The sequence below is a fragment of the Aphelocoma coerulescens genome, chromosome 9 (assembly GCF_041296385.1).
Source record: "Aphelocoma coerulescens isolate FSJ_1873_10779 chromosome 9, UR_Acoe_1.0, whole genome shotgun sequence".
Taxonomy (NCBI): domain Eukaryota; kingdom Metazoa; phylum Chordata; class Aves; order Passeriformes; family Corvidae; genus Aphelocoma; species Aphelocoma coerulescens.
In genome coordinates, this window is record NC_091023.1 from 5,359,243 (window position 1) to 5,383,667 (window position 24,425).

The 24,425-nt window shown below is 47.5% G+C and overlaps 2 protein-coding genes across 6 annotated transcripts in view; one reads left to right on the plus strand and one right to left on the minus strand.

Annotated features, from left to right (window-relative positions):
• The window catches only part of YEATS2 (YEATS domain containing 2), a 49,127-nt gene extending 45,213 nt beyond the window's left edge, over window positions 1–3,914 (plus strand). For 3 of the 5 annotated variants that reach the window (XM_069025107.1, XM_069025109.1, XM_069025110.1), the window contains one exon: window positions 305–3,914. In XM_069025107.1, the coding sequence (XP_068881208.1) occupies window positions 305–413 (109 nt within the window). In that variant the 3' untranslated portion in view covers window positions 414–3,914. The remainder of the gene's footprint in view (window positions 1–304) is intronic. The other 2 variants (XR_011152902.1, XM_069025108.1) reach the window with 2 other exon arrangements.
• Window positions 3,915–7,012: 3,098 nt separating this feature from the next.
• MAP6D1 (MAP6 domain containing 1) lies at window positions 7,013–22,713 on the minus strand. The gene is made up of 3 exons (XM_069023902.1): window positions 22,211–22,713; window positions 11,795–11,912; window positions 7,013–9,131 (listed from the first exon to the last, which is right to left on the minus strand). Exons 1-3 carry the CDS (start codon window positions 22,711–22,713, stop codon window positions 9,054–9,056), a joined length of 699 nt encoding a protein of 232 aa, XP_068880003.1. The 3' UTR covers window positions 7,013–9,053.
• Window positions 22,714–24,425: the final 1,712 nt, after the last annotated feature.

Sequence of the window (24,425 nt, forward strand, 5' to 3'; positions counted from 1 at the left end):
TATAGAAGTACATACACAACAACTGTGCTATACAAGTTCAAGAATTCATACTTCAGTACTTGCTTTTCCTACCCCAGTGCCCAACAGGTTTCCCCCAGTCATCTGAGTGGCTTTTTTTGTGCTGTGATATTTTAATGCTTTCCCTGCATTGCTCTAACACCTGCTCTTATATCCTTTTTTTGCTTTGATTGTTATTTTTGCTTTCTCTCCTTCCTCCTCCCATTGGTAAATTTACTGACTTGCTGCTTTATGGACATGTGTTTTTTTGTGTATTATAATAGCATCTCTGGTGCATTCCCTGCAGGACTCCAAGAGAGATCACAGTGATGAATATTCACAAAGCCATCTGTAATATTCCCTTTCTTGACTTCCTCACAAACAAACATATGAAGATACTAAATGAGGAGCAATGAAATAGAGCAGAGAAGATGCTACAGGAAAGGTGGATTTATGACTGAAGTTGGGTTGATAAATCCAGTATTTCTGTAGGACACTATTACATACATTTATAACATTGGGCTACTAGATTGTTACCTCCAATTAAAGATGCACCTTAATGCAACAAAACGATGCTCTGTTCCAAATCAAGTTGTTAAATGTCAGTGTTTACTTGGTAAGTGTATGTTCAGTGGCTGAACAAACATTGTCAGTTTGCATCGAGTTGCTAGCTGTGAGAGACTCCACAGGCCTGGTCCCTCTGAGACAGCTCTGCTGGTGAGACTGACCTGGTTTTTAACATGAGAAATTATGTTTTTTAATGCAGTCTACATACAAGTTGGTTTCCCCATGCAGTGAGCAGGGCACTTGCTTTGGCACTCTGAATATGAGAAAAGTCAAAGGCAGCTCTTAAAGGTCTTAAAGCTCATTTGAGTAGATGGGTAGATTAGGGTGGTTTTGGGGGAGCAGAAGGCTGATGGCTGCAGCAATTTTGGCCATTCTTGCCTGAGCATGATGTACATGACTGAGAACACAGCTGGGTAAGCCTGTCAGTCGCTTACTGAGCTGTCACCTAACCAAATTCCTTGCCTCTCTAGAGGAGGTGTCATGCCACCTTTCTTAGTCACCTTGGAAAGGGTAGACTGGCACAGCCTCAAGCAAGATGAACAAACCCCAATCAGGCTTGGTAAGATTTGACTGACCACTTGTGTTGCATGGGAAAGGAGAGGAACAAAGATGGTATTTAGGGTTTGTGGGCTTGGGCTGGCTGAAATGCCTTGCTTGCCCAGCGAATGCCTCCCCAGGCTGCCAGAAGGTTTGAAGAGTGCTGGAGGGCAGATGACCAGCTGTGTTGTACAAGTCTTAATGTGGTAGCAGTGTTCACCAAGTATCAGCCTAAACTGTGAAGTGCTGTGGGAGCAGCACTGCTTTGGCTTAAGTTCTGTTCAACACAGAGAGGCCTGGTAGGATTGAAAAATCAAAGATTTGCTGCTTGTGGGGAGATCTCTGATATCTTGACTGCAGGAAGAAGTTCTGCTACTAACCCCAGCACTTACCTGTCTCAGGAACACCACTGGTGAGGGAGACATGTCTGCAGCCTGGCTATCAACATCTTGCTGAAGAAAGCTTCGTTGACAACATCCTGACCACCCCACATCCACCACCCCTTTGTCCTGCCCCATGGGTGCTTGCTGGTAGTGCGAATAAGCCATTGTGAAGTTGGTGGGACTCCTGTGGGACTGTCATGCTTTCAGCATGCTTGTTTTGTCTGGCAGTGCTGTCATGGGTGGAGCATGGGCCAAACAGCCAGAACCTCCAGTGCGCTGATCTCAGCTGGGTCTCTGATCTGCTGCATGGCCTTTGATTTAATCACTCTGTGCCTCAGTTTCCCCATCTCTGAGCATGGGGAGCAGGATACCTACCTCATAGGGGTGTACTGAGGCCTCGCTCTTGTTGGTGCCGTGCTTTGACAATACAAAGCCTTTTATAAACATTAAACTACAGTTATCTTTCTTGGCCTGGGGTGGGAACAGAATGTTATCTTTTGGTGCTTTTTTGGGGCTAGAAGACAGGTGATCGTAACTACAGTAGTGTGCAGGAACTGTGAAAAATGCTTCAGTTAGAGGGTGGTTTCAGACTTGGAAGGAGAGTAGTGTAAGTTTGATGCAGTTGTTAAACCGAAGAAAGCACTATGTACCTCAGATGGGATGCCACCTGTCTTCTCCACCTTAAATAAAACTAGGGTCTGCAGGAAAGCCCCTCTCAGTTCATCACAGCTAACAGGGAGCTGCAGTTCTGTTGAATGTAAGAGTGGCAGAACCTGACGCCTGAATCTAGGAAATGGGACCAATGGATGAAATCCAAACAGCATTCAGAGAAGGACTTAAATGCCCCCTAGGAAGGACATTACAGATGCTCTGGATTCAAAAGCTAATCCTGGATTGTTCGGGTGAGCTGAGTGCAGGATTGCCTGTGAAAGGAAAGGGCAGAGCTTAGCCCTGACATTACTTTATCAGCGGAGGTCAGTGTGATGAAGTTGAGCAGCAGTGATTATGTTTCAGCTCAGTGTTGAGTTGGGAGAAATCCAGGTAGCTGGAGAACTGCAGGCCCCATGCTTTGTAGGCTGTAGTGAACTTGGGGTCTGTACTGCTTTCAGGCATCCCTGTACACAGCTTTTATGAAAGCTTTTATGAAGGGCATTTTCAAGATCCCTGTCACTATCATGACAGCCTGCAAGTCCTGTGGGAACAGCCTTTTGGGCAAACTCAGTTGTGCTATGATCTGCAGTGACCTCAAGTACTGTGTTTTGGGTGCCACAATATAAAAAAGACATTAAGCTATGGGAGTGCATCCAGAGGAGGGCCACAAGGATGGGGAAGAGTCTGGGGGGGGAAGACGCATGAGGAGCGGCTGAGGTCACTTGGTCTGTTCAGCCTGGAGGACACTGAGGGGAGACCTCATTGTGGTCTTCAACATCCTCCTGAGGGGCAGGTACCAGTCTCCTCACTCTTTTGGCCAGTGACAGGACCCAAGGGAATGGGATGAAGCTGAGTTAGAGGAGATTTAGGTTGAGTATCAGGAAAAAGTTCTTCACCCAGAGGGTGGTTGGGTACGGGAACAGGCTCCCCAGGGCAGTGGGCACAGCACCAAACCTGTCTTGAGTTCAAGAAGCATTTGGACAATGCTCTCAGACAGATGGTGTGACCTGTGCAGGGTCAGGAGTTGGACTCAGTGATCCTTGTGGGTCCCTTCCAACTCAGCATGTTCTGGGATTCTATACACACGCATTTCCAGCCCCTGTGTCTTGCAGGTTTTATTTCTGGGATTCTGTAACACCCAGAGCAGCTTTTGAGGATGCAGGAGTTTGTCTTTGGGCATCTGTTTGCAAATTGTGGCTTCTTTGCCTGTGTCCTGCTTTTCTGTGAGGAATGGAGTTTCAGAAAAAGTCCTGAACCTGGCCCTCAAGCAGGCAGGTACAGACCCCTCATTCTTAATGGGGTTCTTGTAGTGGAGATCTATTGCTACATTTCTGAGCAACCACAGGTTATTCTCCTAGGAGATGCTATATTATTAGTATATAAAGTTTGCTGAAGAAAAATAAACTGTTAAAAGCAGATAGAAAATGACACATTTGTTTAGTTCTTCAGATGTAGGAAAAGTTTGCAACAAGTTCTTTGCATTTTGAATAGTGGTGGGAGAAAAATTTGTTGGTGAGAAGTTCCTGTGGGAATTGCTTGGAGATAAGTTAGAGGTTGTGGAATTTCACACATCCGTTCCGGTGTTTGTGGAATGCTACAGGTGCGGTGTGTTGAAATGTTTCGTATATTTCTATATTTCTCTGGCTTTCTGAAGAGTTAAAGATCTCTTTACAAATATTGCCCCTATTTGTAATGCTGAGTGTTTAAATCCTTCATGTTATCTGTATTATACTGTATAATTGTGTAATATACGTATGTTTACAATAAATTCTTTTATTAGCTGTGCTAGGATTGTCTTGACTGTCACCTGTCACTCAGTTTCTCCAGATCCACAGATATTTTTGTGCTCTGTGTATTCAGAATGCCGTAGTTAGTTCTGTATAAGAATTTGTAGTTGAGGAATTGATCTGAAGGAAAAGGTAATTTTTCCCTTTTCTAGTTATTTTAAAAAGCTCCTGGTTTTGGAAGCTGGGGGAAGAGAAGCCAGGAGCTGAGCTCCTCCAGCCTTTCATCTTCCAGAGCAACCTGTTTAAACAGCAAGTCATTGGTTTGTATGGAAGACTTTTGAAAAGCAAAAGGAAGCAGGTTGAGGTTGGCCAGCTGCCAGACACCTGTTGCAGTGGGGATGCTGTAACACGCCTATCAAACAAGGAGTCCCGTGGAAAAGAAATATATACAGACGGATTGTTGGTAGATGTTTCAGAGATGTTTATTTCCCCAGCCCGTGGCCGGGGCTCTGCCGAGGAGCCCTCACAGTCTGCACTCAGGGTCCTTGCGCGCGCAGGGAACACAAACCAACCAATGGGAACGAGGCGGAGCAGGGGCTCGGGAAACCCCGTGCCTCCCTCAGGGCTCCTGCCCAGGGCCACATGGCGGGAAAGGGACTCCGACAGACATCCACCCACCCAGCCGCTCTCACTCCTCCCTTCACAACTCGGGAGACAGTGGGTCAGGATAACGTACCACAGAATCACTCACTACGTTTGGAAAACACCTCTAAGGTCATCAAGTCCAATAGTTATTCCAGTACTGCCAAGCCCACCGTTAACCACGTCCACAAGTGCCATATCTATGTATCTTTTAAATCCTCCCACAGATGGGGACGCCAACACTGCCCTGGGCACATCGAGGCAGGCTGTAGATAAAAACAGGGCCATCGTGTTACTGGTCACTGCACAGGCAAAACAGGCTCGACTTCGGAAAATTAGTTGAACTCACAGTCAAGTAGAAGCTGGATGGTGAGAGGCAAAAACAAAACCCCAACCCTCCCCCGCCCCCCCTCAACCAAAAAACCGGAACAAAAGCCCAAAATGCTTTCCCTGCCGACTTTTCTTTCTCAGAATGGTATCTTTAGTCCTTCACTGCTAACTCCTGCCTCCTCCCCGCCGGAGGCCGGCCCCGGCTCCTCCGAGGGCTTCGGCGCCCTCAGCTGCCCGGGGGCGGCGGGGCCACGGGCTGCCTCTCCCCTCACAGAGACCCTCCCACAGCTCCCTTCCCTCACAGAGGCCCCCCATTCCCTCACTGAGACCGCCACACAGAGACTTCCCCCTCTGCCCCCAGAGGGATACCCCTCCTCCATGATTCCCCTTCCCCTCGCAGAGACCCCTCCTCAGCTCCCTTCCCTCAAAGATCCCACCGCCCCCTGCCAGCGCTGGACACCGGCCCTGGACACGGACAGAAACCGAAAGAGTAAGTGAAGTAACCAAACTTTTGTGTTCTCCCCGCCCTGTGGGGAGGAGGCATGGGTGTCTGGGGGTAGACAACGCGCCTTTCTTTGGAAATGCTGCAGAACTCCGCGTTAGCGCTAAATGCCACAGAAGTGCCTCCTGCTCCGGAAGCAAACACAGCCTCTCTGGGCTGCATGGCACCAGCAATCCATTTGTGGCAAACCAGGTTGCTCCTTAGGATCAGACATTACCGCAGTGGCCAGGATAGAGGAAATGGGTCTGAGTAAGGTAAAGGAGATAGGTTTGCATCTGATTGTTCACAAAGAAATTAGTGTAATGTAGAGAGAAATGTGCACTTTATGAAAGCAAGCAAATCAGTAATGTGCTGCTTGTGAATTTTTCTTCAAGTTCACAACAAGAACTCTCCTGAGCAATGGTGTATTTCCCACGCCAAAGCTTAAATTGAGCATGTGGCAGTGCAGGTATTCACCGCTCCCTGACACAAAACTCACCTTCAGCATCCCAACAGGCCAGGTGTCAGCAGGATTAAACAAAACAAGCAGGTTCAGTGTCACCCTAGAAGTAGTACATTCTAAAGTTACAGGTGTAAAGCCTTCCTTTTTAAAGGACACTTCTTTATGTGTCAAATAACCCTTACTTGCAGTGTGAGTCACAGTCAAAAATCCTTGAGAGACTTGGACATGGGCCCAGAGCGACTGGGAAGACAAATTCTAGAGTGAGAGCAATGTTGGAAGCAATCCTGGCATCACTGCTCCCTGGAGCCCGCAAAACTCATGGAGATCTGACTTCTTCAGAGGAACTTGGTGTGATACCTTTTAATTTGGCTGAGGCAGATGTTTTTCATACAAATCAGGTAAGTTGCAGACACTGACAGCCAGTGGCATCACCCTGGACCTTACAGTGGTAAGTACCTGCTCAGTTTTCCTTCTGTTCATTGAGCAGCAGCTTGTGAGACTTTGGCTTTCTCCTGGAAGTCTTTTGAGGTGTAGCTAGAAGACCTGTTGCACTGTCTAGGGAAGCCGGCTGTGTCTTCAGCACTGTTACTGACTGAAATGTTCTTGGGAATAACTGTAAAGCAATGGTCACTTTTAACATTCAAAGCTATCACCTTTTCCTGTGATTGATGTGAGATGGCAGAATGAAACTGAGGTGAAACTTTACAGGGCACAGTGTGGGTACTGCAGAAAGGGGTCTTCAGAACATGGCATCTACATCCAAGTGGATCTAACCTCTGTGCATTCGATAGGGAATGCAGCACATTGGTGTCATTGGTTCACCCCCTCTTCCCACTCACGGTCATGGACTGCTTGCTGAATAGTTTGCTTTCCCTTTGAAAAGGTCTGGGGAAAGTCCTGTAAGTGATTATGGATTCTGCAGAGCAACAGCTTTCCTTTGGAAAGCAGCTATGCTCTCAGACAGGCAGCTGGGCCATAGCTGAGTGTGCCTTGGGAGCTGTCCTTGCTGGGGGCTGTGCCTGGGGGTAAGCTCCAGGAGTAAGCAATTGACTGCTGATGGCTCTGAATACATCCCTGACGCCTTGCTTGGCATTCAGTGTGCCCTGCTGTCCTGCTCATGCAGCTGGGCAGACAGACATGCAGTGACAAACTATACTGCAAGGTTGAATACCTGAGGGTTGTATTTTACAACAACAACAACAACAAAAAATATAGGAGAGAACCAATAGCCAAAATACATTTTAATTTATTAAATTAAATCCAGTCCATTTGATAAAATACAAGCTTATTATATTACCAATTTGTTTAAACCTGGGTAATTTTTTTTAAGAAATACAGTCAATGAAGAAGAGATAATAGACAATTTCCTTTTTTCTTTTTTTTTCCTGGCTGTTAATAAAGTCCAGAATTGAAATGAACTTAAATTGTTTGAACAAAACTGTTAAAAACATTATAAAGAGATTAAACAAGCAGATTGAATTCTTAGAAACATCTAACATGCAAAACTTTTAGCACAGTTTGAATGTTTCAAATGAATTTCCTGAAAAATGAATCTCCTGAAAAATTATTTTGGCAAGCACTGGGATTGCTGTAGGTTTATCCAAGGATGAGTGTGGGAAGAGCCATCCCTTATCCCAGCCAAATGCAGCTTACTGCAGGTGTTCCCTATTCTGGTGGTTGTGTTCGGTCCCACTGTAGTGAATAGAGATGGCACCATTAAATTCTCACATCATGCAGTGAGAAGATGCTGTCTGCATGTATTCCAAATACTATTCACATGCCAACAGCTCAAAAATTGTTCTTACGGGAATTATCAGCAATATGTATGTTTTTGCAGAATCCCCGAAGTTCATTAAATTTGCCTTAGACTTCAGTTAGTAGGAAGGTTAAGAAAAAATCCTCCTTTTAAAAGTCTGTTTCATTACAGATGAATGAACATCTGATCACTGTTCAAGTCTGAGGATAGTTTCCCTTTGTTCTGGACAACACACATGTGTTGCAAACACAAAGTAAAAGTTTTTCAATTTTTTTTCTAAAATAATTAGTAAATCCATTAAATAAGCAGTAGACTAATTATATTGCATAAGTTATTGAAATAGAAATTGTAAAGTCTTGATGAACAAAGGCTAAAAAAATGGTTTCTTAAAACACGTGTACCTCAGCAAAAGATCAATGCACAGCAGTCTAAAAAAATCAGCTTCAGAACAATGACACTTGAAACGGCCTATCTTAAAAATGACAGATGGCTTACATTCTACATTACATTTTTCTTTAAGAAGAATTTCTAAGTAACATTCGCTTGTGGTTGTTCCTAGCATTAGCATTACCAATATACAGGCAATAATTTAGGAATTTCAAGGCAATATTTTCCACCTTGCATATGCAAAGAGTTAACATTTATTAAAAGTATAAGCATATCCTTTTCATTAAAGGATCACAAATTGCTTTAGGTAAAATTCATGTACAATATTTACATTCACCCGAACAGCTATACAAATTACATAAGTATCTTAGATCCTCTGGAGGGGTCTGGTGGGTGCCTGACAGTATCCATGCACTCCTCTCCAAACCAGTCTGGTGCACTGCTGTCAGGGCTGTCTCCTAGAGTTCAGTCCCCTCTTGCTTCTGCATCAGCTCTCCAATTTTGGAAATACCCAGCTTCCCAGCCTTAAACGCCCCAGACATTGCATGTGCCAGATTTATTTTAGAGTTCAATGACATTGGCTTTCTCCAGCTTCTAAAACAACTCTGGAAGTTCAGACCAGCCCCTTTGAAGCTGTGCTTTCTGGTGATGCCATTTGAGGTGCTATTCCCAAAACCCCTCAAGAAGCTCAGAAGTCAGCCAGACTACTCCCTGTCCTTCAGTGGCCTACTTAAGAGGGTGTTGCTAAATAAAACTGGTTTGGGTTTTAATTATCCATCCCACTTGCGATTGTGTTCCCTCCTACCCTGTGTATTTCTGCGTAGGGATGTTGCCTGCAATCCTGCTTTTGCTGCCCAAAGTCAATCTCCTAATGTGATGCCAGCTGGCATAGCAATGAACCTGCTCCTGTGAAAAACTAGGTCACTCCTTGCAGTGTGTTTTGCCAGCTCTGAACCAAGCGCTTTGCGGTTTGTTGTGTTAACAGAAAGTGTGTGTGCATATCATTAATCACTGGAGCTGCTTTCGATAACGCCGGTTCTTTGACCTTAACACTCCTCATCAAAATTGCATAGTGATACATCTTAACAGAAGCTCCGCGTTTAAGCTGCCTGGGTGTGAGGAGGGTCCAGGTTCACACGTTGAGGATCCGTGATGGCGCCTGGAAAACAGCAGAAGGGTTGGGGGAGAACCTGGTCTTCACCTCTGGGATCTAGTGGGGTGAGGAAGGGAGAGAAACATTAGTGTGACACAGGATACAACTGTCTAGAGAGTTTGAGGAGACTGTGGTGTTATGAGGATCTATCTGCTCTCCCTGTAACCACTACACAGGTGTTAGCCCTTGGCTAGGCATCAAGTGAGATTGGCCTTGCTGCACAGGTTGATTCAAGGGGAGGTGTGATGTTGGGCTAGTGAGGAGGGGTTTAGTTGTAACCCAGCCCTTGGGATGCTGGGCAGGCCTTGGCTGGATTCGGCCTCTGCAAGATGAAGAGCTGCCTCTTCACAAAGCCCTGCTGGCAAACACTCTATGAGCATCACAACAAATTCACTGCTGGATGGGTGCTGGATTTAAGTGAGAGGAATTACAGTGGTGTGTGTCTGGTCCTTAGCCTTTTGGAGAATGCCATCCAGGATCCATCAAAATGTTCCGTTGTAATGCTTTATGGGGCCACAATCTATGTCTGCTGTGAATAGAGGTGCAGACCTGGAGGACCCAAAGGAGAAAAACTGGTTACTGGACATGCCAGGCTGTTAAACTGCATGGACTTGGATAAGGATGTAAACTTCTCACGTCTGGAGGAAAGGCAAAGGTAACAATGGTTGCTTTCTCTGATGTCTGTGGAATCAGAATTTCATGCAATATGTAGCTGCTGTAGTTGTACTGAAGCATGAAGGACACCTGGGTGCTTCTGTCATCCCTAATGCTGAAAACTCAAAGCATTTGAAGTAGGATTGGCCATAGATGTGCATCCAGCCCAGGACTTGGGGTGAATCTGGCCATAAAACATGAAAGGGTAGAATGCTCTGCTGGGTATGCTGCATCCAAACAAAGAAAGAAGTGCAAAACTACAGGCAAAGAGAGTATAGGGAAATAGGGAAAGCTATTGATCTCTGGTTGTTGTTGTTTCATTGTTCTGATTTTTCCATTCCTCTGGGGATGCATCTGACACACTAAGGAACAAGTGAGATGTCACAAACAGTATATGCACAGCTCAGTGGCTGGGGAGAACCAGCAGCCTGAGTTCTACATGTAGGCTGTCAGGACATATAAACCTGATTCTGACATGTCTGGCAAAGCCAGGGACTTCAGGTAAGAGGGAAAGTCCTAATGGCCAGGTGTGAACCAGGGAGAGTCTGACTTCTCTTTGAACTGGTGGCTCCTTGGCACCATCTTCATTCCTCACTACACCTTTGCCATGCTGTCTGTTAGGAAGATTCTGATGGTGCCTTGGTGCTCCAGGAGGTGGGACCTTTGCTTGCATGATTCAGAGTACAGCGTCCTTGGTAGCAAGTGTTTGTGTCTGGGATTTTAGTCTTCTCTTTCCCTTCCTCAAGAACTGGGAAAGGGACCTTCAGGGGTTTATCTAGGACCCCCTTCTTTGCATCCTATCTGACAAATTGGAAAACACTGTATTTTGACCCCTTAGGGTCAAAATGCAAAATTAAATTAACAAGGGTCAAATACAAGGTTTAAGTGTTAAATGCAAGGTCTATCCTCATTGCTGCACCTCAGTAAGCAGCCCAGACTAATCAGAGCAAGGAGGAAGTTTTGGTGAGGTTTGCAAATTCTGTTTTGCCTGAGGTCACTGTCCCACTTTCAGCATAGCTGGCTGTACCCATCGTGAGCCTTGTCGCAGCAGTGTGCCAGCAATCCTCTGTGGAGGAGGCACTTGACTGTCTGCTGATTAAACACTTCTTCCTTGTCTCCTCCAAGGCAAAGATTTACTTTTTACATGTGGCCCTGGAGTAGCTGCTATTACCTCTACTGGCACAGCACACTGCGGCTGGGGAGTTCCACCCCAGCCCCGGCTCTGCGTTCTAAGTCGCTCGGTGCAGCCTGCGAACAACTCCCGTGGTTGGATGGGAGGTGCTGTTCTCTTTGGTGGTCTGATGCAAAAAGCAGCTACAACAGAGCCTTGTCAGTGTGCACTTTGCTTTCTTATGGGGATGGGGAGTGTGGAGGGCCCTGTCAGGGAAAATGCTGAGTACAGAATGTCTCCTCATGGGATTTTCACTAGCACATGCATTTCACAATAAGAAAATTATCTTTGATGGTATAGAGAAACTCACAGGAAAATCCCAAGGAAGTCTCAGAGCTGTGCAGCTTGTCCGTTCATCACAGCTATGTCCTCCTTGGCATTCATAGCAGGGGCAGCTTCTGCCCACACCAGCAAGGGGGAGTTTTGTGCTGTCTGGGCAGGTGCTGTTCCTTAGGCAGTGATCTGCAAAGATTCCCAGGCAAACACCTGTGCCCAGAGGCTGAATCTCACTCTGCAGCCCTAGTGCTCGTGCACACTGACTGCTCCAAGTTAGTGCAGAAGGTGTTAATGGCACCTTACACACAGAGAGGTGATGACACACACCTTTTATATAAGGTAACCAGTTGAGGGAATTGTAAATCTTGAACTTTCTGTCATGCAGTTTAAAATTTTGGTCTTGGGTTGAATGATGATCAGTTACAGTATGACATTGTCTAGCATGCCTTTTAGAAGGCAAGGGATGGCCACATTACCTAATGGGGAGTGACATAACAGTAGTCAATGAGGATGTGGCTTTATCCTACATGCACTGCAGTGATCAAATATGAGGAGTTCCTGATGTGTACTTTGGGCATTATTCACATTGATTTTAGGATTTTTAAAAACTGCTCATTACCTTAAAGTCTGCCTTGTAGCTTGTCTCTTGAACAAAATGGTCTTCTGGGATAATGAAGCCTTGTTTTGACTTTATAGGCTTGGATGGTTTTGCTCCAGTCCATGGGCGATACTCTTGTCTGAAATGAGATTGTCAAGACAGAAGAACTTGTAAAAGACAACATTCTCACAGGGTACTTGTGCTCAGAGTGGTTGCAAAGCCAGAAGGCAAGGTGGGATACAATCAGCTTGCAAGGTGGAACTTGTCTGAGGCATACTGAGGACTACCAGCCTGTCTCTCTCAGAAAGCTCAGACTGAAAGATGGAACAGGGCATAGACTGGGCTAGCTGGATTCCCTGACTTAACTCTTCTTTTATTCCTACAAAATGTGCTCTCTCCTGGAGGTCATTGATGCTTCCCTTCTGGATAAGAAGAAGTCAGGGTGACTTTTTGCAGCCCACTGACCATTTACAATGTAAAACATTGTCTGACACGTTGGCCACTTACAATGTAAGACCCCTTGGTCTGGTGTGTGGCCCTCACATATGCAGAGAACCTGCTGATGTTCTCATACTTGGCTGTGGCTCTCTCAACAGCAGGCATGTTTGCCAGCGTGTGCTGTGCTGCAAGAGCTGTGGCAGCTCAGTCTGAAATGCAATACAAAGACAGACACCGTCTCAGCTGGCAGATGCTTACGCCAATGATTTTCCTTCAGATGGGGGAAAGTGCTTTAAATCCGCATGATGATGTCTGAGAAGGAGCTGCTGCTCCAAGAATAAGTCAGCCAAGGGTCATCTGAGAAATGGGCGCAGAGACTGCACTGAGAAAGGGGCAGCACGTTTCAGGAGCACCTAAGAACAGCATTGCAGGGTCTGCTTAGTTCAGCTACCAGCTTCCTTCTGCAGCTTTCCCTCTGCTTCCCTGTACCCTTTGTCACAAACAGGCCTCACTAATGCCCTTGCCATTAGGCCTGGATGCTGCGGTAGCAGCCAACTGAGCTGTTTTGTTGCTCAGAGGAAGACAGAAGTCTGCTCTGTTTGTGTATCTCTGGCAACCAATTCAGGCAGCTTCTGTAGCAAAAGGAGAGGTGATTAACCGAGATGTGACAATCTTATTTTCATACCCTGGCATGGTTCAATAACTGCATTTTACTACCTGCTTATACACAGGATCAAGGGGTAAGACAGTCCTGAGCCATGCCCAGGCTAGGGAAATAGGCTTGTTTTAATGTGTCAAGCTTATCTTTGATCACAGCCTTTCTGAGTTTCCTTTTTCCCAAGCATGCTATTTGCTATATTTGTAATAGCTGTGAATTCCTCTTTTAAATATCTAATTTAAAGTGCATAAGTGTGGCATATTATTTTAGAATGTATAGTTTGGACTTGATCCTTTTAGTATATTATGGATAATGTCCTATGGAAGAGCTTCCTGCTGTTGGAAAGCAAAGCCAGGGCTGTCTATGTGCATTGCAAGTCTTGTTTATAATCAGTTTGTTCTTGCTGTCCTGAGCTGACACCTCTCTGCACCATGCTGTTTGGGCCTGCTCAGGCAGCAGGTGAGTGCCCATGCAGCTCCCCTGGTGCTGGTGATGGCGTTCCTGCTCCTTTCCTGTAACACCTCAGGATAAGGCAGCATTTTTGAAGAAAGGTGATTTTGGCCAAGCAATACTCCAGGAAGGCAACCTTTCAGCAGGGAATCCCAGATGTGCATGAAAGCAGAGTTAAATCTGACCTCTGTTCTACTGCACAGCCAGAGGGAGGACACAGCTACTGGGCAAAATACCAGGAAAATGGTACAAAACCATCAATTACATCCCCACAGTTTCTAGGAACTGGAACCTGCTGCTCCACATAAAGCCCGATTTCCTCAAGAATGCTGGTGGCATTGATTCCTAACCATTCATCCTTGTGCTGTCTGGTCTCCCCGCTGCAATGGAGTGTGTCTCCAGCTTTCAATGAATGACTGTGCTGCCTGTCTGTGCAGCCAGCTCTGTCTCAGTGCTTTATAGCAGATCATTTGCTGATTTGGCAGGCCCCCAAACACAGTCCTTTTGGATCACAAGACCCTCATTTTGGCTGGAAGTCAAACCATTCTCCTCTCAGCCTGGATAGTCAAAACTATTTCTGAGGCACCTACATGCACTGAGGAAATGCTCCCCACAGAATCAGAAACATAAGGGCAGATACAGTCATGTCCTACACCACACCAGCGTTTCTGATTTGGAGCTGGGATTTTGCTCTGTGGGAACCCAGAACTCTGAGCCAAAAGTGAAGGGTGGAGCAAAACAGAGAGCTTAGCTTAGCTATTTTTGGGAGCTGAGGTACTTAAAACAAGAAAGAAATATTATAACCTTTGGTTGAGAAAGTACAGCTAACTAAATTTCCTCTGCCTCTAACCTTGCAGGTTAGACACATGTTCCCATCTCCAGCTGCATAGCCAAGAGTCGGAAGGAACATGAGCCCAAATACCAGTCTGGTGACTTCACTAGAAACCAGTCTTGGAGTCATGAGTGGAGTCAATCTAATCAAAGCCTGGGGAAGAGAAATGACCTGTTTTTAATGTTACTTAGTTTAAGATGTCAAGTGACAAGATTAGTGACTGTCTTCCTTCCCCGTTGTACCCTGTGTAGCGTGACATCCAGCTGCTGCTGGGGATGAACATGTAAGACTGACTGTTGTTGCTGGAGATAATAATCTTCATTCTTCCTGCTGCACCCCTCTCCTCCCCTTGTGCCTAGACAGCAGCAGTTGTCAGGTTACTTTAGGACTCCAAGGATCTAGCATGGAGGGAAAGCCTCCAGGCGCATAACTCAGTGACCAGGCTCTCTTTAGGTTCTGTTTTGTCCTCCATTATTACAACCTAGAGGTGAGATTTTTGATCTCCCTAAATAGAAATGACCCAGTGGTACTTGAAGTACTAAACCATTGGGGTTGTGAAAGAGAAAGGCTTCCTGAGTAGCACGCAGGCTTTAAAACAGTCGGGATCAAAAGGGAAGGGCTGCTTTTTGTGTACTGCTCTTTCTTTGCCTCTAACTCACTCTAGGAAGAATTAAGAAGCAGCTTTTTGTGTGTGGGTTGCCCCCGTGCTTGATCATATAAATCACTGCTTTTTCAACTGTTTCTTTGCTCCTTCTCAAAATTGGTTAATAGAGCCCGAGAAAAGGCATTTCTTTTATAATGTGTGGGGATGTGTCTGCAGGGGAAGGTTTGAATCAGTGCAGTGTGGAGATGGAGGCTTGTGGCCTGCTGGGACAGTTTAACCCCTGTGGTGATGAGAGGAGGAGCAAGTGGGAGTACAACTAATGTACAGGCTAGAAACAAAAAAAAAAAGCACTAGACTATTAATTACCAGGGTGTTGTGATGAAGCCCAGCTTTGATGAGAGCTGTTTCACTGAACTGGTGTTTATGTGCCACCTCCCCACCCTGGGTGAGCAGGACTGCCTGTACCAGGCTGTCAAACAGCTGAGACAGTGGGCCAGGCAGGAGAGATGCCCCCACCATCATTCACTGTGTGGCCTTGCAGACTTCAAGCATGATTTGGGAATGATGGATTTGGGATTGATCCTTCTGTTCTTTCCAAACACAGTGTCTGCTGCTGCTGCAGCTCAGGGTGCTGGATGCTGCGAACTACACGATGACCAGCCTATGTGCTGCCTCCAGCTCTCTCCCCATTTCATGTGCTCCACTAATGTTTTCTGGTTTGCTGAGAAAGCTGTCTGCAAAATCCTTTTTACTTCACTGACCTAGTGAAAATCTAGTCTAGAAGGCTTTTTAATTTCACCAAGGTGGGGGACATTTCTTTTAGGCATAGGGAGACAGGCAGTGGGAATCCCAACAGTGCTCTTTGCATTGCTGAGGCTGCTGTTTCCATACAGATTTATCTTCAGCATTGATAGTCATACACCACCAATGCCAGAACAGTTGTCATTTTAGTACCTCATCTTTATGTCACAGTTTGCTTCACATGATTAATTATCAATGGCGGTTCTGAGCCACTGCATAACATTTCTTATTTAAGAATTGGAGAAAAAGGCTCATTCTGTACAGCTGACCGTAACTCAAAGCTGTGCTGCCTGACCTAGTCTGTGTTCATTCTTCTGCCCTCTTCCTTCTCATACCCAGCACACCAGTGAGAATTGAACAGCATAATGAACGTTCTTCCAAATTTCCCTTTACAAGGAAACTTCTGTGCACAGCTTGGGGTGTCTGTTATTTTCTTTTCAAAGTACATACTACTCTAGATGTCCCCTGGAGAAGCCAGATTGGTGTGTGAGAGGTTTTGGCAGAAGGTGTGGGGTGTGAAATGTCTCCCCGTTTGCAACACAGCTCTTCACAGGCTACTGCTAGGGCCATGCATCTGGTTTGCCCAGGCAGAGCTGGGCAGCCAGCAGTGCTCTCCCAAGGGATAGGCTAAGTCCACTTGTTGGCAAAGACCTCCATAGGTCAGAGAGGGTGCTGTGATGTCTCCTGGTAAATGGAGGATTGCAAATGTTACAAGTCATGGTCACAGTGAGAGCTCTGCATGACAAACAAAGTCAGGAGCCCTCCTGGATAATGGAGCCATTAAACTGCTTCTCCTCTGAGCTGTGTCAGACAGCGGTGGGGTGCCTTCCAGTCCTTGGACAGACACAGTGGCAGATTGTGCCCATTCTCCTATCCAGCCAAAGAGCCCAGCATAAGGACAGAAAAGGGGAAAGGAAAGACTGAACGAGGGAAAAAAACAGAGGGGAAGAGAAAAGACATAGCAGAAAGGTAGAGAGACCAGCACACAGGAATTACAGAGGAGGAAAACAGAAGCCACCTGGATATTTCCTGTCTCAACTCTCACATCCAGCAAGGTCAGGCAGAACCTGGAGCTGTTCATAAGTCACAGGAAGGAAGCAACAGCAAAAGACTTGAATGAAAATTCAAGACAAAAACCCTAAGACTCAAACTGTTATCTTAGGGTGAGTTTTAGGGGCTTGCTTTGCTCACAGGCAGATGCCCAAGGGAGAAGCACTTACACTGGTGTGACAGGACAGGCAGCTGCTTCCCTTTTATCAGAACTATATTACTGGCGATGTGTGAGTAGGTTTGAGGGTCTTGACTTCTGCCATTAACCCACTTTTCATTCTTTCACTCTAACCTAAGGCTGAGAGGACTTTGAGTGGAGGAAATTCCTCCTACTTTAAGGGACATCTTTGAATCCCACATTTCAGTTCTACAGCATAGTTTGCATAACGGACACCCTCTCTTGAGCCCCTATTCCCAGCCTCGCTTTGTCTCTCCTCACACACCTCCATGCCCCTCCAAGCCCTCCCTGCCCCAGCCAGACTATGCAGTGCACGGTGACTCTCTCTGGATCCATCCCAATGCCTGGACCAAGCAAGCTTACTTCTTAAATACCATAAAAATCAGAGGCTTGAGTATTAATTTCCCCAAGCAGCAAGATACTTAAGAATGCAAAGATAACTGTAAGCCTTGATTATAAAAGATTTACTGCTATTATTGAGGATAAGCTTGCCTTTAATGATCTTTCTGGATCAAGGATGGGGCTCCTCATACACAGTACTATTAACCCTGCCAGCTCAGGTGCGTGCCCTGATCCCATACACTGCTGAACACAAGCGCAGGTATTTTCTCTGTTTTCTGCACAGCTGTAATAAGATGCTTTTCAATGTGAAGGAGTCACCACAGTTCACTTTGTTTTTCTACACAGGCACTATTTGAAGGCAGATGAATGTACAGGCAGCCAAGTAACACAGTCTGTGAGTGCACTCATAGTTATGGGGAAAAGCGTCATTCCCCTTCATTCTGTGGTATCCCTCCTGGTGGGGGGATGTCTGCTTCATGGTCACGGAATGGCATGTGCTGAGTATTTGTGCAAGAAGGTGGGAATTCAGTTTGCTGAGGTATCTTCCACCTACTATTCCCAAAAATCATGAGCAATGGCACAACAGGCACCTTTCCCCTTAATACCTCTTTATGAGGTTTCTTTTCATCAGAGCAACATGGCTCGCTCTGGGTGAGCAGGAAACCCTCCTGATCTCAGAGCCCCAGTTTGGTCTTCTTCACTGCTGTGCCTCTCAAGTGCAAATAAGTTGGGTGCTCTTGACTCACACCTACTCGAAATACCTGTCACGGAAACCCCAACTGCAGAGACTGGGCTCTGCCTGGGGCCTGCGCTATTGTGTGTGTGCAGAAATTTGCAGTCATTTCCCAGTTCCCCAAGTGCCAATACAGGTAAAGCTGATGGGTGGGGGGAAAAGAGGCAAAACAACTGCTCACAGCTCTGGTGCAACGTTTTCACTTACATGTCTGAAGTGTTTTCCAAAAGCTGGCAGGTTACTGAAGGGAAAACTGTTGTCTGTAGTGACTTATCATGTAGCTGAGCCTTGAACAGGGTTCTCCTCCCAGCAATACTGGCCCTGGCACAGAGGCTATGCCTTCATCCCTGTTGCCTTCTAACGAGGTAAGAAGATGACATCCAGAGAACAGAGCCAGCTGGAGATACCTGCTGACAGCACCAGATTCTCTTATCCTCTGTTAAGGGAGCTAAGTAAAGCACTTCTCTATTTCTAGAATGTCTGCTAAATGCAATCAAGACCTAGTACTACAATTAATTGTGTGCAAAGCCAAAAGTACACAGCACCTGCAACTTACTGCTGAAGGGAGAAGTCACTTCTGTGATGCCAAAGGACAAACTCTTGGGAAGGTGCAGAGAGGCCACTCAGCACTTTCTTCTGCCTCCTCCAGCATCAATTAGGTGTAATCTACTGCAACCCTCTGCAGCAGTCTCCAGGATCCTTTCACAGTTGGAGCACATCCCATTTTAGCCTTTCAAGTGCAGCTTGTATCGATTTGCCTTGGCCTGTGTGCCTGAGCTCCCATGATGCAGCCTCATGGGGTTTGACTTCATTCAGACCCTGCAAAACTCCTGCCAAAATTCAGGGACTGGAGGGAGACAGAAGTTACCCAATGATCTGGGGACACAGGGCAATAGTTTGTAGGGCAGGCAGTTGTGCTGTCCTTCCACCTTTTATTCAGTTATTTTTTCAAAATACAAAAAATCTTTGCTTGCTCAGGAGTACAGGTATTCTTCCAATACCCCCTCCACCTTCATCTTTATTCTGGCCATAGACAGATTCCTCCAGTCTCGGTCACTGATCCCAGAGGTTTATTTTGTTCTGGGAAATGCTAGGTCATGCTGACCAGCTTCACAAAACAGTTTTGTGTGCAGCTATGTTTCCTTCTGAGCTTAAAGCAGAGTGCATAATGAGTCTCACAGGAGAATTACACTGTTACACAAAAGCACGTCAAATGGTGCTGAATGTTACAGGGGTCTCAACACTTGGGTGTTAAGAGAAACAAACACAGTAGGCAGTCAGAATCAAAATCCCTGAATTAAAAAAACCCAAACAAACTACAAAACCTAAAAAAGCCCCAACACCTTACAGAGTTAAGCAAGAAAACCACTATTGCCATTAAAAGCATGGAGTGGACCATGTATCAATGCCAACCCTTCTGCGCTGTCCTGCTCAAGACAGACTTGATTTCTCTTTAACACTAAGCAAGCCCAGCCACCTGCTGAGACCTGACACAGTCACAAAGAACAGGTGGAGGCTACTGACCAGGAGTGCCCACACTGCAGGAGCCAATCCTCCAGGAAGAGCCTCATAGTGTGTGCCTGACTCAGCTGTGCACAGAACCTGCTGAAGCACCTGGAGCACAAAGGACTCAAATGACCCATTTCTTGGGAGAGTGGACACAGCTCCCCATGCAGAGAACCTGGTCGTCAGGGCTGCCCCACCTCCTCACTGGGCTGACCTACAGGAAAGGGCCGATACTCCTGCAAGCAGAAAAGGAGGAATCTCCATAATGTTCTCCCTAGCAAGGCAGTGAGACTGTCTTACAAAAAACATGTGTTTTCATACCTTTGCTCTTCTCTGCCTGCATGTCTCTGTAGGACACCCTTCCTTTGTCCAACACTCCCAAAGACATCATGGGGTTCACCAACCTTCTCCTCAGGACACAATGGCCCTTAGTAAGAGAAACCCCCTTGCTCTGCCTATACCATAGGTGATATGACTTCTCTGCTGCCTTCTCACTTCTGGGGGTGAACAGTCTACAAGCAGTGGGGCAGATCCCTATTGCCAGAGCACAGTGGGGTTATGCATGGCCACCAAGGGACAGTTTAATAAACAAGGAGGGTGTTTATGGTCTTTGATACAGAGGAAGATGAAGAATATCAATCCTTAATGGTGCTGTTCGGCTACTACCTGAATATCGGACAAATGTTTGCAGCCTGCAGTGCTGCCTTTGGAAAATATGATAAGAGGAGAGGAGTGAACTGTAGTGGTTTTCATGGAAATGTCCTTGTGGGTTGTGAGTGCTCAGCTTACCGAAGATGGGTGTGTTGTGATCACCTCTTCCCTGCTTCAGACTGTGAGAGTGGTCCTGGGCTCTGCCATCACTGAAGCTACCAAATACAAACCCAAGTGTAACTGAAAATGAGTGTAACTCTGCCAAGTACATGCTTAGTCTTAAAAAAAAAAAGTCTAAATGAAAATAGACTCTTGCAGCCTGTTAAGCTATTGTGAACTTTTCTCCTGCTGCTTGTTGTGACTCCTGTGTGCTCAGTGGTACAGGGACTTAAACACGATGTTGTACCAGGTGATAATCTAAAGAAACGATGGGAATTACTGGAATAAGGCAAAAGTGGTTTGATTAATAGAGTTCTGTCTGCATCAGTTGTTTACTGTGCCTTTAAACAGCTTAAAGGTTTTACACGAGAACTTTTTTCTGGTGTGGCTGCCCTGGCTTGTGCCTCCATCCTTGTCATGCACTGTTCCTTCTTTCAGCTGTGAGTAGCTTCTCAACTACCTTGAAATCTTACTTTTTGTGAAATTTTGTTTTGGTTTGCATGTTGGTATCTTGCCCCAGCCAATACTTTGTCCTGTGATCTGTAAACTTCTCATTCTTTGATGACAGAGCCCTATGTGAGAACAGACAAGTCAGAGGGAAGGAAGGTGAGAGAAGTGACTCTGAGCATTTGTACAGCTATAGGAAAGCTGTGGCTCTAATGCAGTCTAATGCAGCCTTCCTCTGGTGTGAGGCTGAAAAGGCAGGGGAGGCTTCAACAACGAGGTGGAGATGGATGTGTTTCTGGAAGATGAATCTTGCTAGTCTTGTTCTACGCAGGTTTCTCTGAAGTAATTCCTTGCTGCTTTGAAATTGAAAAGTGCTTTGCCTCAAAACCAATAATTACTCTGTGATTGTCCTGTGAGATGTGGCAAAGGAGAAAATAGCACATAAATTCAAGCACTGCAGTTATCCTTTAAGAGTGTGCATGTTAACTGCACATAGAGCAGGACAGCTGCCTGTGCAGGAGGAGTGGGATAAGCAACACTGCTGTGCAGGCTGGTAATCCTCCCCGGGGCCCCCAGTTTGTCTTAAAAGCACTGTAATAAATAATCTAATGAATAGCAGTGATGAAGAGAAATGTCTCCTAGGTACATAGTAATAGGTAGTAAGTGCCTAAATACTTCTGAATCAGTTAGAATAAAAATAATTACTCTATTAGTATACCTCATAGGTATATTAAAACCTGCCACACATCATTATGAGAGAGCATGTGGTAACAACATGAAACTGATACAGTATTCAACAGCAGCATTGTAGGAGCTGAAATCCCTCTCCTCCCATGGGAGATGTCAGTAAGAACAAAAGTTGGATTTAGGTGCATCCCACCTGACTTCTTGTTCCAGAAAACAAGCATCTGTAATCGGTCATACAGTTCAGAGGGAAAGGAAGACATCAATAACATGTCACTTAATTTTTAAAGGCTCTGAGACAAATGATTTGTGACAGTTTTTTCCATTGCCCATATATATCCTGCAATGTCTTCTTGTCTGACTAATCTTTTAAGGCTGTAATTTGGCTCGCCTTGAATGTCACATTCCAGGAGTTTTAAAGGGAAACCGATGATGCTACTAAGGGATGCGGCTGTTGGGCACGGACGGGACGCGGGCAGCTCCGGCTGTCGGAGGTGCCGTGTCTCCCGGCAGCGGGTGGGTAAAGCGCTGCTGCGCCAGGGATGGCATCATGGATCCCACCCCGGCGTGCTCCCTCCTCTCCCTGAGCGCGGGGCGGGCAGCGGCGCGCACTGAGGCCGGCTCCGCAGCCCCGGCACGCAGAGGGGCCGCCGGGGCCAGGCATCCGCCCGGCGCATAAGCGACGCTTTTACGGACCGCACTTCCAAAAGCAAAGGCGGCTTCGGCGAGAGGCTGAGCCCGCCGGCGAGCCGGCAGCCCCCGTACCCCTCCCCTCGGTGGCGGCTCCCCCGCGCCGCGGCCGCCCGCCGGCATCCCCGCCCCGCGCTGCGGAGGAGCGTCCCCCGCCCGCGGCAGGAGCAGCCCCGGCTCGGGGCGGAGCGGGGCGGCCGCCGGGCCCGGTTACCTGTAGGAGGTTGTGTGGCCGCCGTCCGCCTGCGAGCGCGGCCGGAGCTGCTCGGGGCCGTCGACCGCCGGTCTCCCGCCGCCGCCGGGCAGGGCACAGGCGGCGCGTCCCGGGGCGGGCTGGAGGGCGGCCCCGTCCCTCCCGCCGCCGCCGCTACTGGCGCTGACCCAGGGGAAGTCGTCCCTCCTCGGGAGGGGCCACGCTCTGAAGTCCCGCCGGTACTGGGTCTCCGCCGCGAAGGGCTCTCCGGCGGCGGCCGCCCGGCTCTTCCTGCGGCCGCTCGGTTTCCCGGCGGCGGCGGCGGGGTCCCGCGGGCGGCGCGCAGGGGCGGGCGGGCGAGCGCTGCCCCGCGGAGGGGGCCCGCTGCGCTGGGGCGGCCCGTCCTCCTGCTCCTCGATGTCCGAGTAGTTGTGGATGGTGAGCGGCACGGAGAGGTCGGACTTGTCCAGCTGGCTCCAGAAGCGGGCCAAGCAGCACACCCGGCTGATGCAGGGCCAGGCCATGGCCGCGGCCGCAGCCCCCGCCTCGCCCGCAGCGGCGCCCGCGGCTCCGGCGCCCGCAGCCGGCCGCGCTCCCAGCTTCAGCCCTCATCGGCGGCAGCCCCTCCTCCTGCCGCCCCCTTCCCCGGTAACGACACCCCCTCGCCGGGATTACGGCCCGCACACGTGACCCGGCTGCCGGCGGGAGCCCCGTGCAGCTGCGGGGGTTGGCGGCGGTGCGGAGGCGAGGGAGGGCGGCCGGGACCGGACCCTGCCGGGCTGCGCCCCCCGTCTGCCTCCCGGGGGGAACCGGCTCTGCCCGTGCTTCTTCGGGTCCTGCTGTCTGTCGGTGCTTTCGGAGCCGCTCTGTGCCCGGGAGCGCGGTAGCGCGCCCAGTGACGGGCGCCGGCCCGGCGAGGAGCGCTGCTCCCCTCTAGCTGCGTGGTACTGCTGAGTTATACCTTCGAGGCAGCCGTAAACACTTATGATTAGAGAAAGCGTTTGTATGCGAAACCTGGCGCTTATAAAATAAGTGATCTGGGTGAGAAACAGCAGCCTTGCGATGTTGGTTTCCAAGAGCTGCATACAAATCCCCACCTCTCATAATCTCCTTCCGTTTACATTAACAGTTCAACCAATTCACTTTAAAAATACTACCTATTGACCAAAATCCAAGCATTTATTATATATCTTAATACAGGGCCCACATCCTTTACTGTTTGCCTGAGACTGCAAATTACAGCTTTCCTTTTGTACATTCAGGTTCAAAACCAAACAGTCCTGGCACAAACCATTGAAACTGACAGAATTACATTGGGAATAAAGTCAGGCTTTTGAAATTTGACATCTTATGGCCTGTAGCCACTTATTACATAATGCTCCTCCACAATTCCCCATTCAGCGGGTTATTACCAAAGCTGAATCTCCCAAAGGGTCACCAAACTGGGAAATGCAAAGCTGTAGAAGTGAAGAATGCAGATAAACTGATATGCCACCTATTAGAAAATCTATTGAAAGGCTAACAGAACAGGCATTTCATTTTAGAATGTAATAATCCAATTGCAGGTGGTTATCTGATGAGAGAGGGGTAATGGCTTTACACTGGAAGAGGGCAGGTTTAGATTAAATAGTGGGAATAAATTCTTCCTAATGAAGGTGGTGAGGTCCTGGCCCAGGTCGCCCAGAGAAGCTGTGGCTGCCCCTGCATCCCTGGAAGTGTCCAAGGCCAGGCTGGGCAGGGCTGGCAGCAACCTGGGATAGTGGAATGTGTCCCTGCCCATGGCAGAGGGATGGAATGAAATTATCTTTAAGGTCCCTTCCAACCCAACCCCCACCATTCTATGAAGCTTTAATAAGAAATTAATTATACAGTGGAACTTGAGAAGGTAAGATTTATTGCTTTGTTTCAGCTAAGCAGTTTCTATCCTAGTGGATTAGCACCTCACTTCAGTCCAGATTTGCACCTGCTCCTGGGGCAAAGGAGGACTAGAAATGTGGATATGGACTGGGGCAGAACCTCTCCTTGAGTGTTTGGCCTCTCTCTGAAACACAATCATGAGGTAAAAAGAAATTCCTTTGCAGATGATCCTATTGTCCCAAGTATCTGATTTAGCACTTTCCCCTGCTGCTAACAGTTTTGATTTCGCCACCCCCCCCTCACATGTCAGCTGGGCCAAGGAGACTCAGAAATGTCAGGTAAAAACATTTTGATCCCAACACAGAACTCTTGTCACAAT

Coding starts and splice junctions, on each gene's coding strand:
- MAP6D1 (XM_069023902.1), bottom strand. CDS start 22,713: ATGGCCTGGCCCTGCATCAGCCGGGTGTGCTGCTTGGCCCGCTTCTGG. Junction 11,913..22,210: donor GGCCACACAACCTCCTACAG/GTAACCGGGCCC, acceptor ATCTCATTTCAG/ACAAGAGTATCGCCCATGGA. Junction 9,132..11,794: donor GCTACAAGGCAGACTTTAAG/GTAATGAGCAGT, acceptor TCACCCCACTAG/ATCCCAGAGGTGAAGACCAG.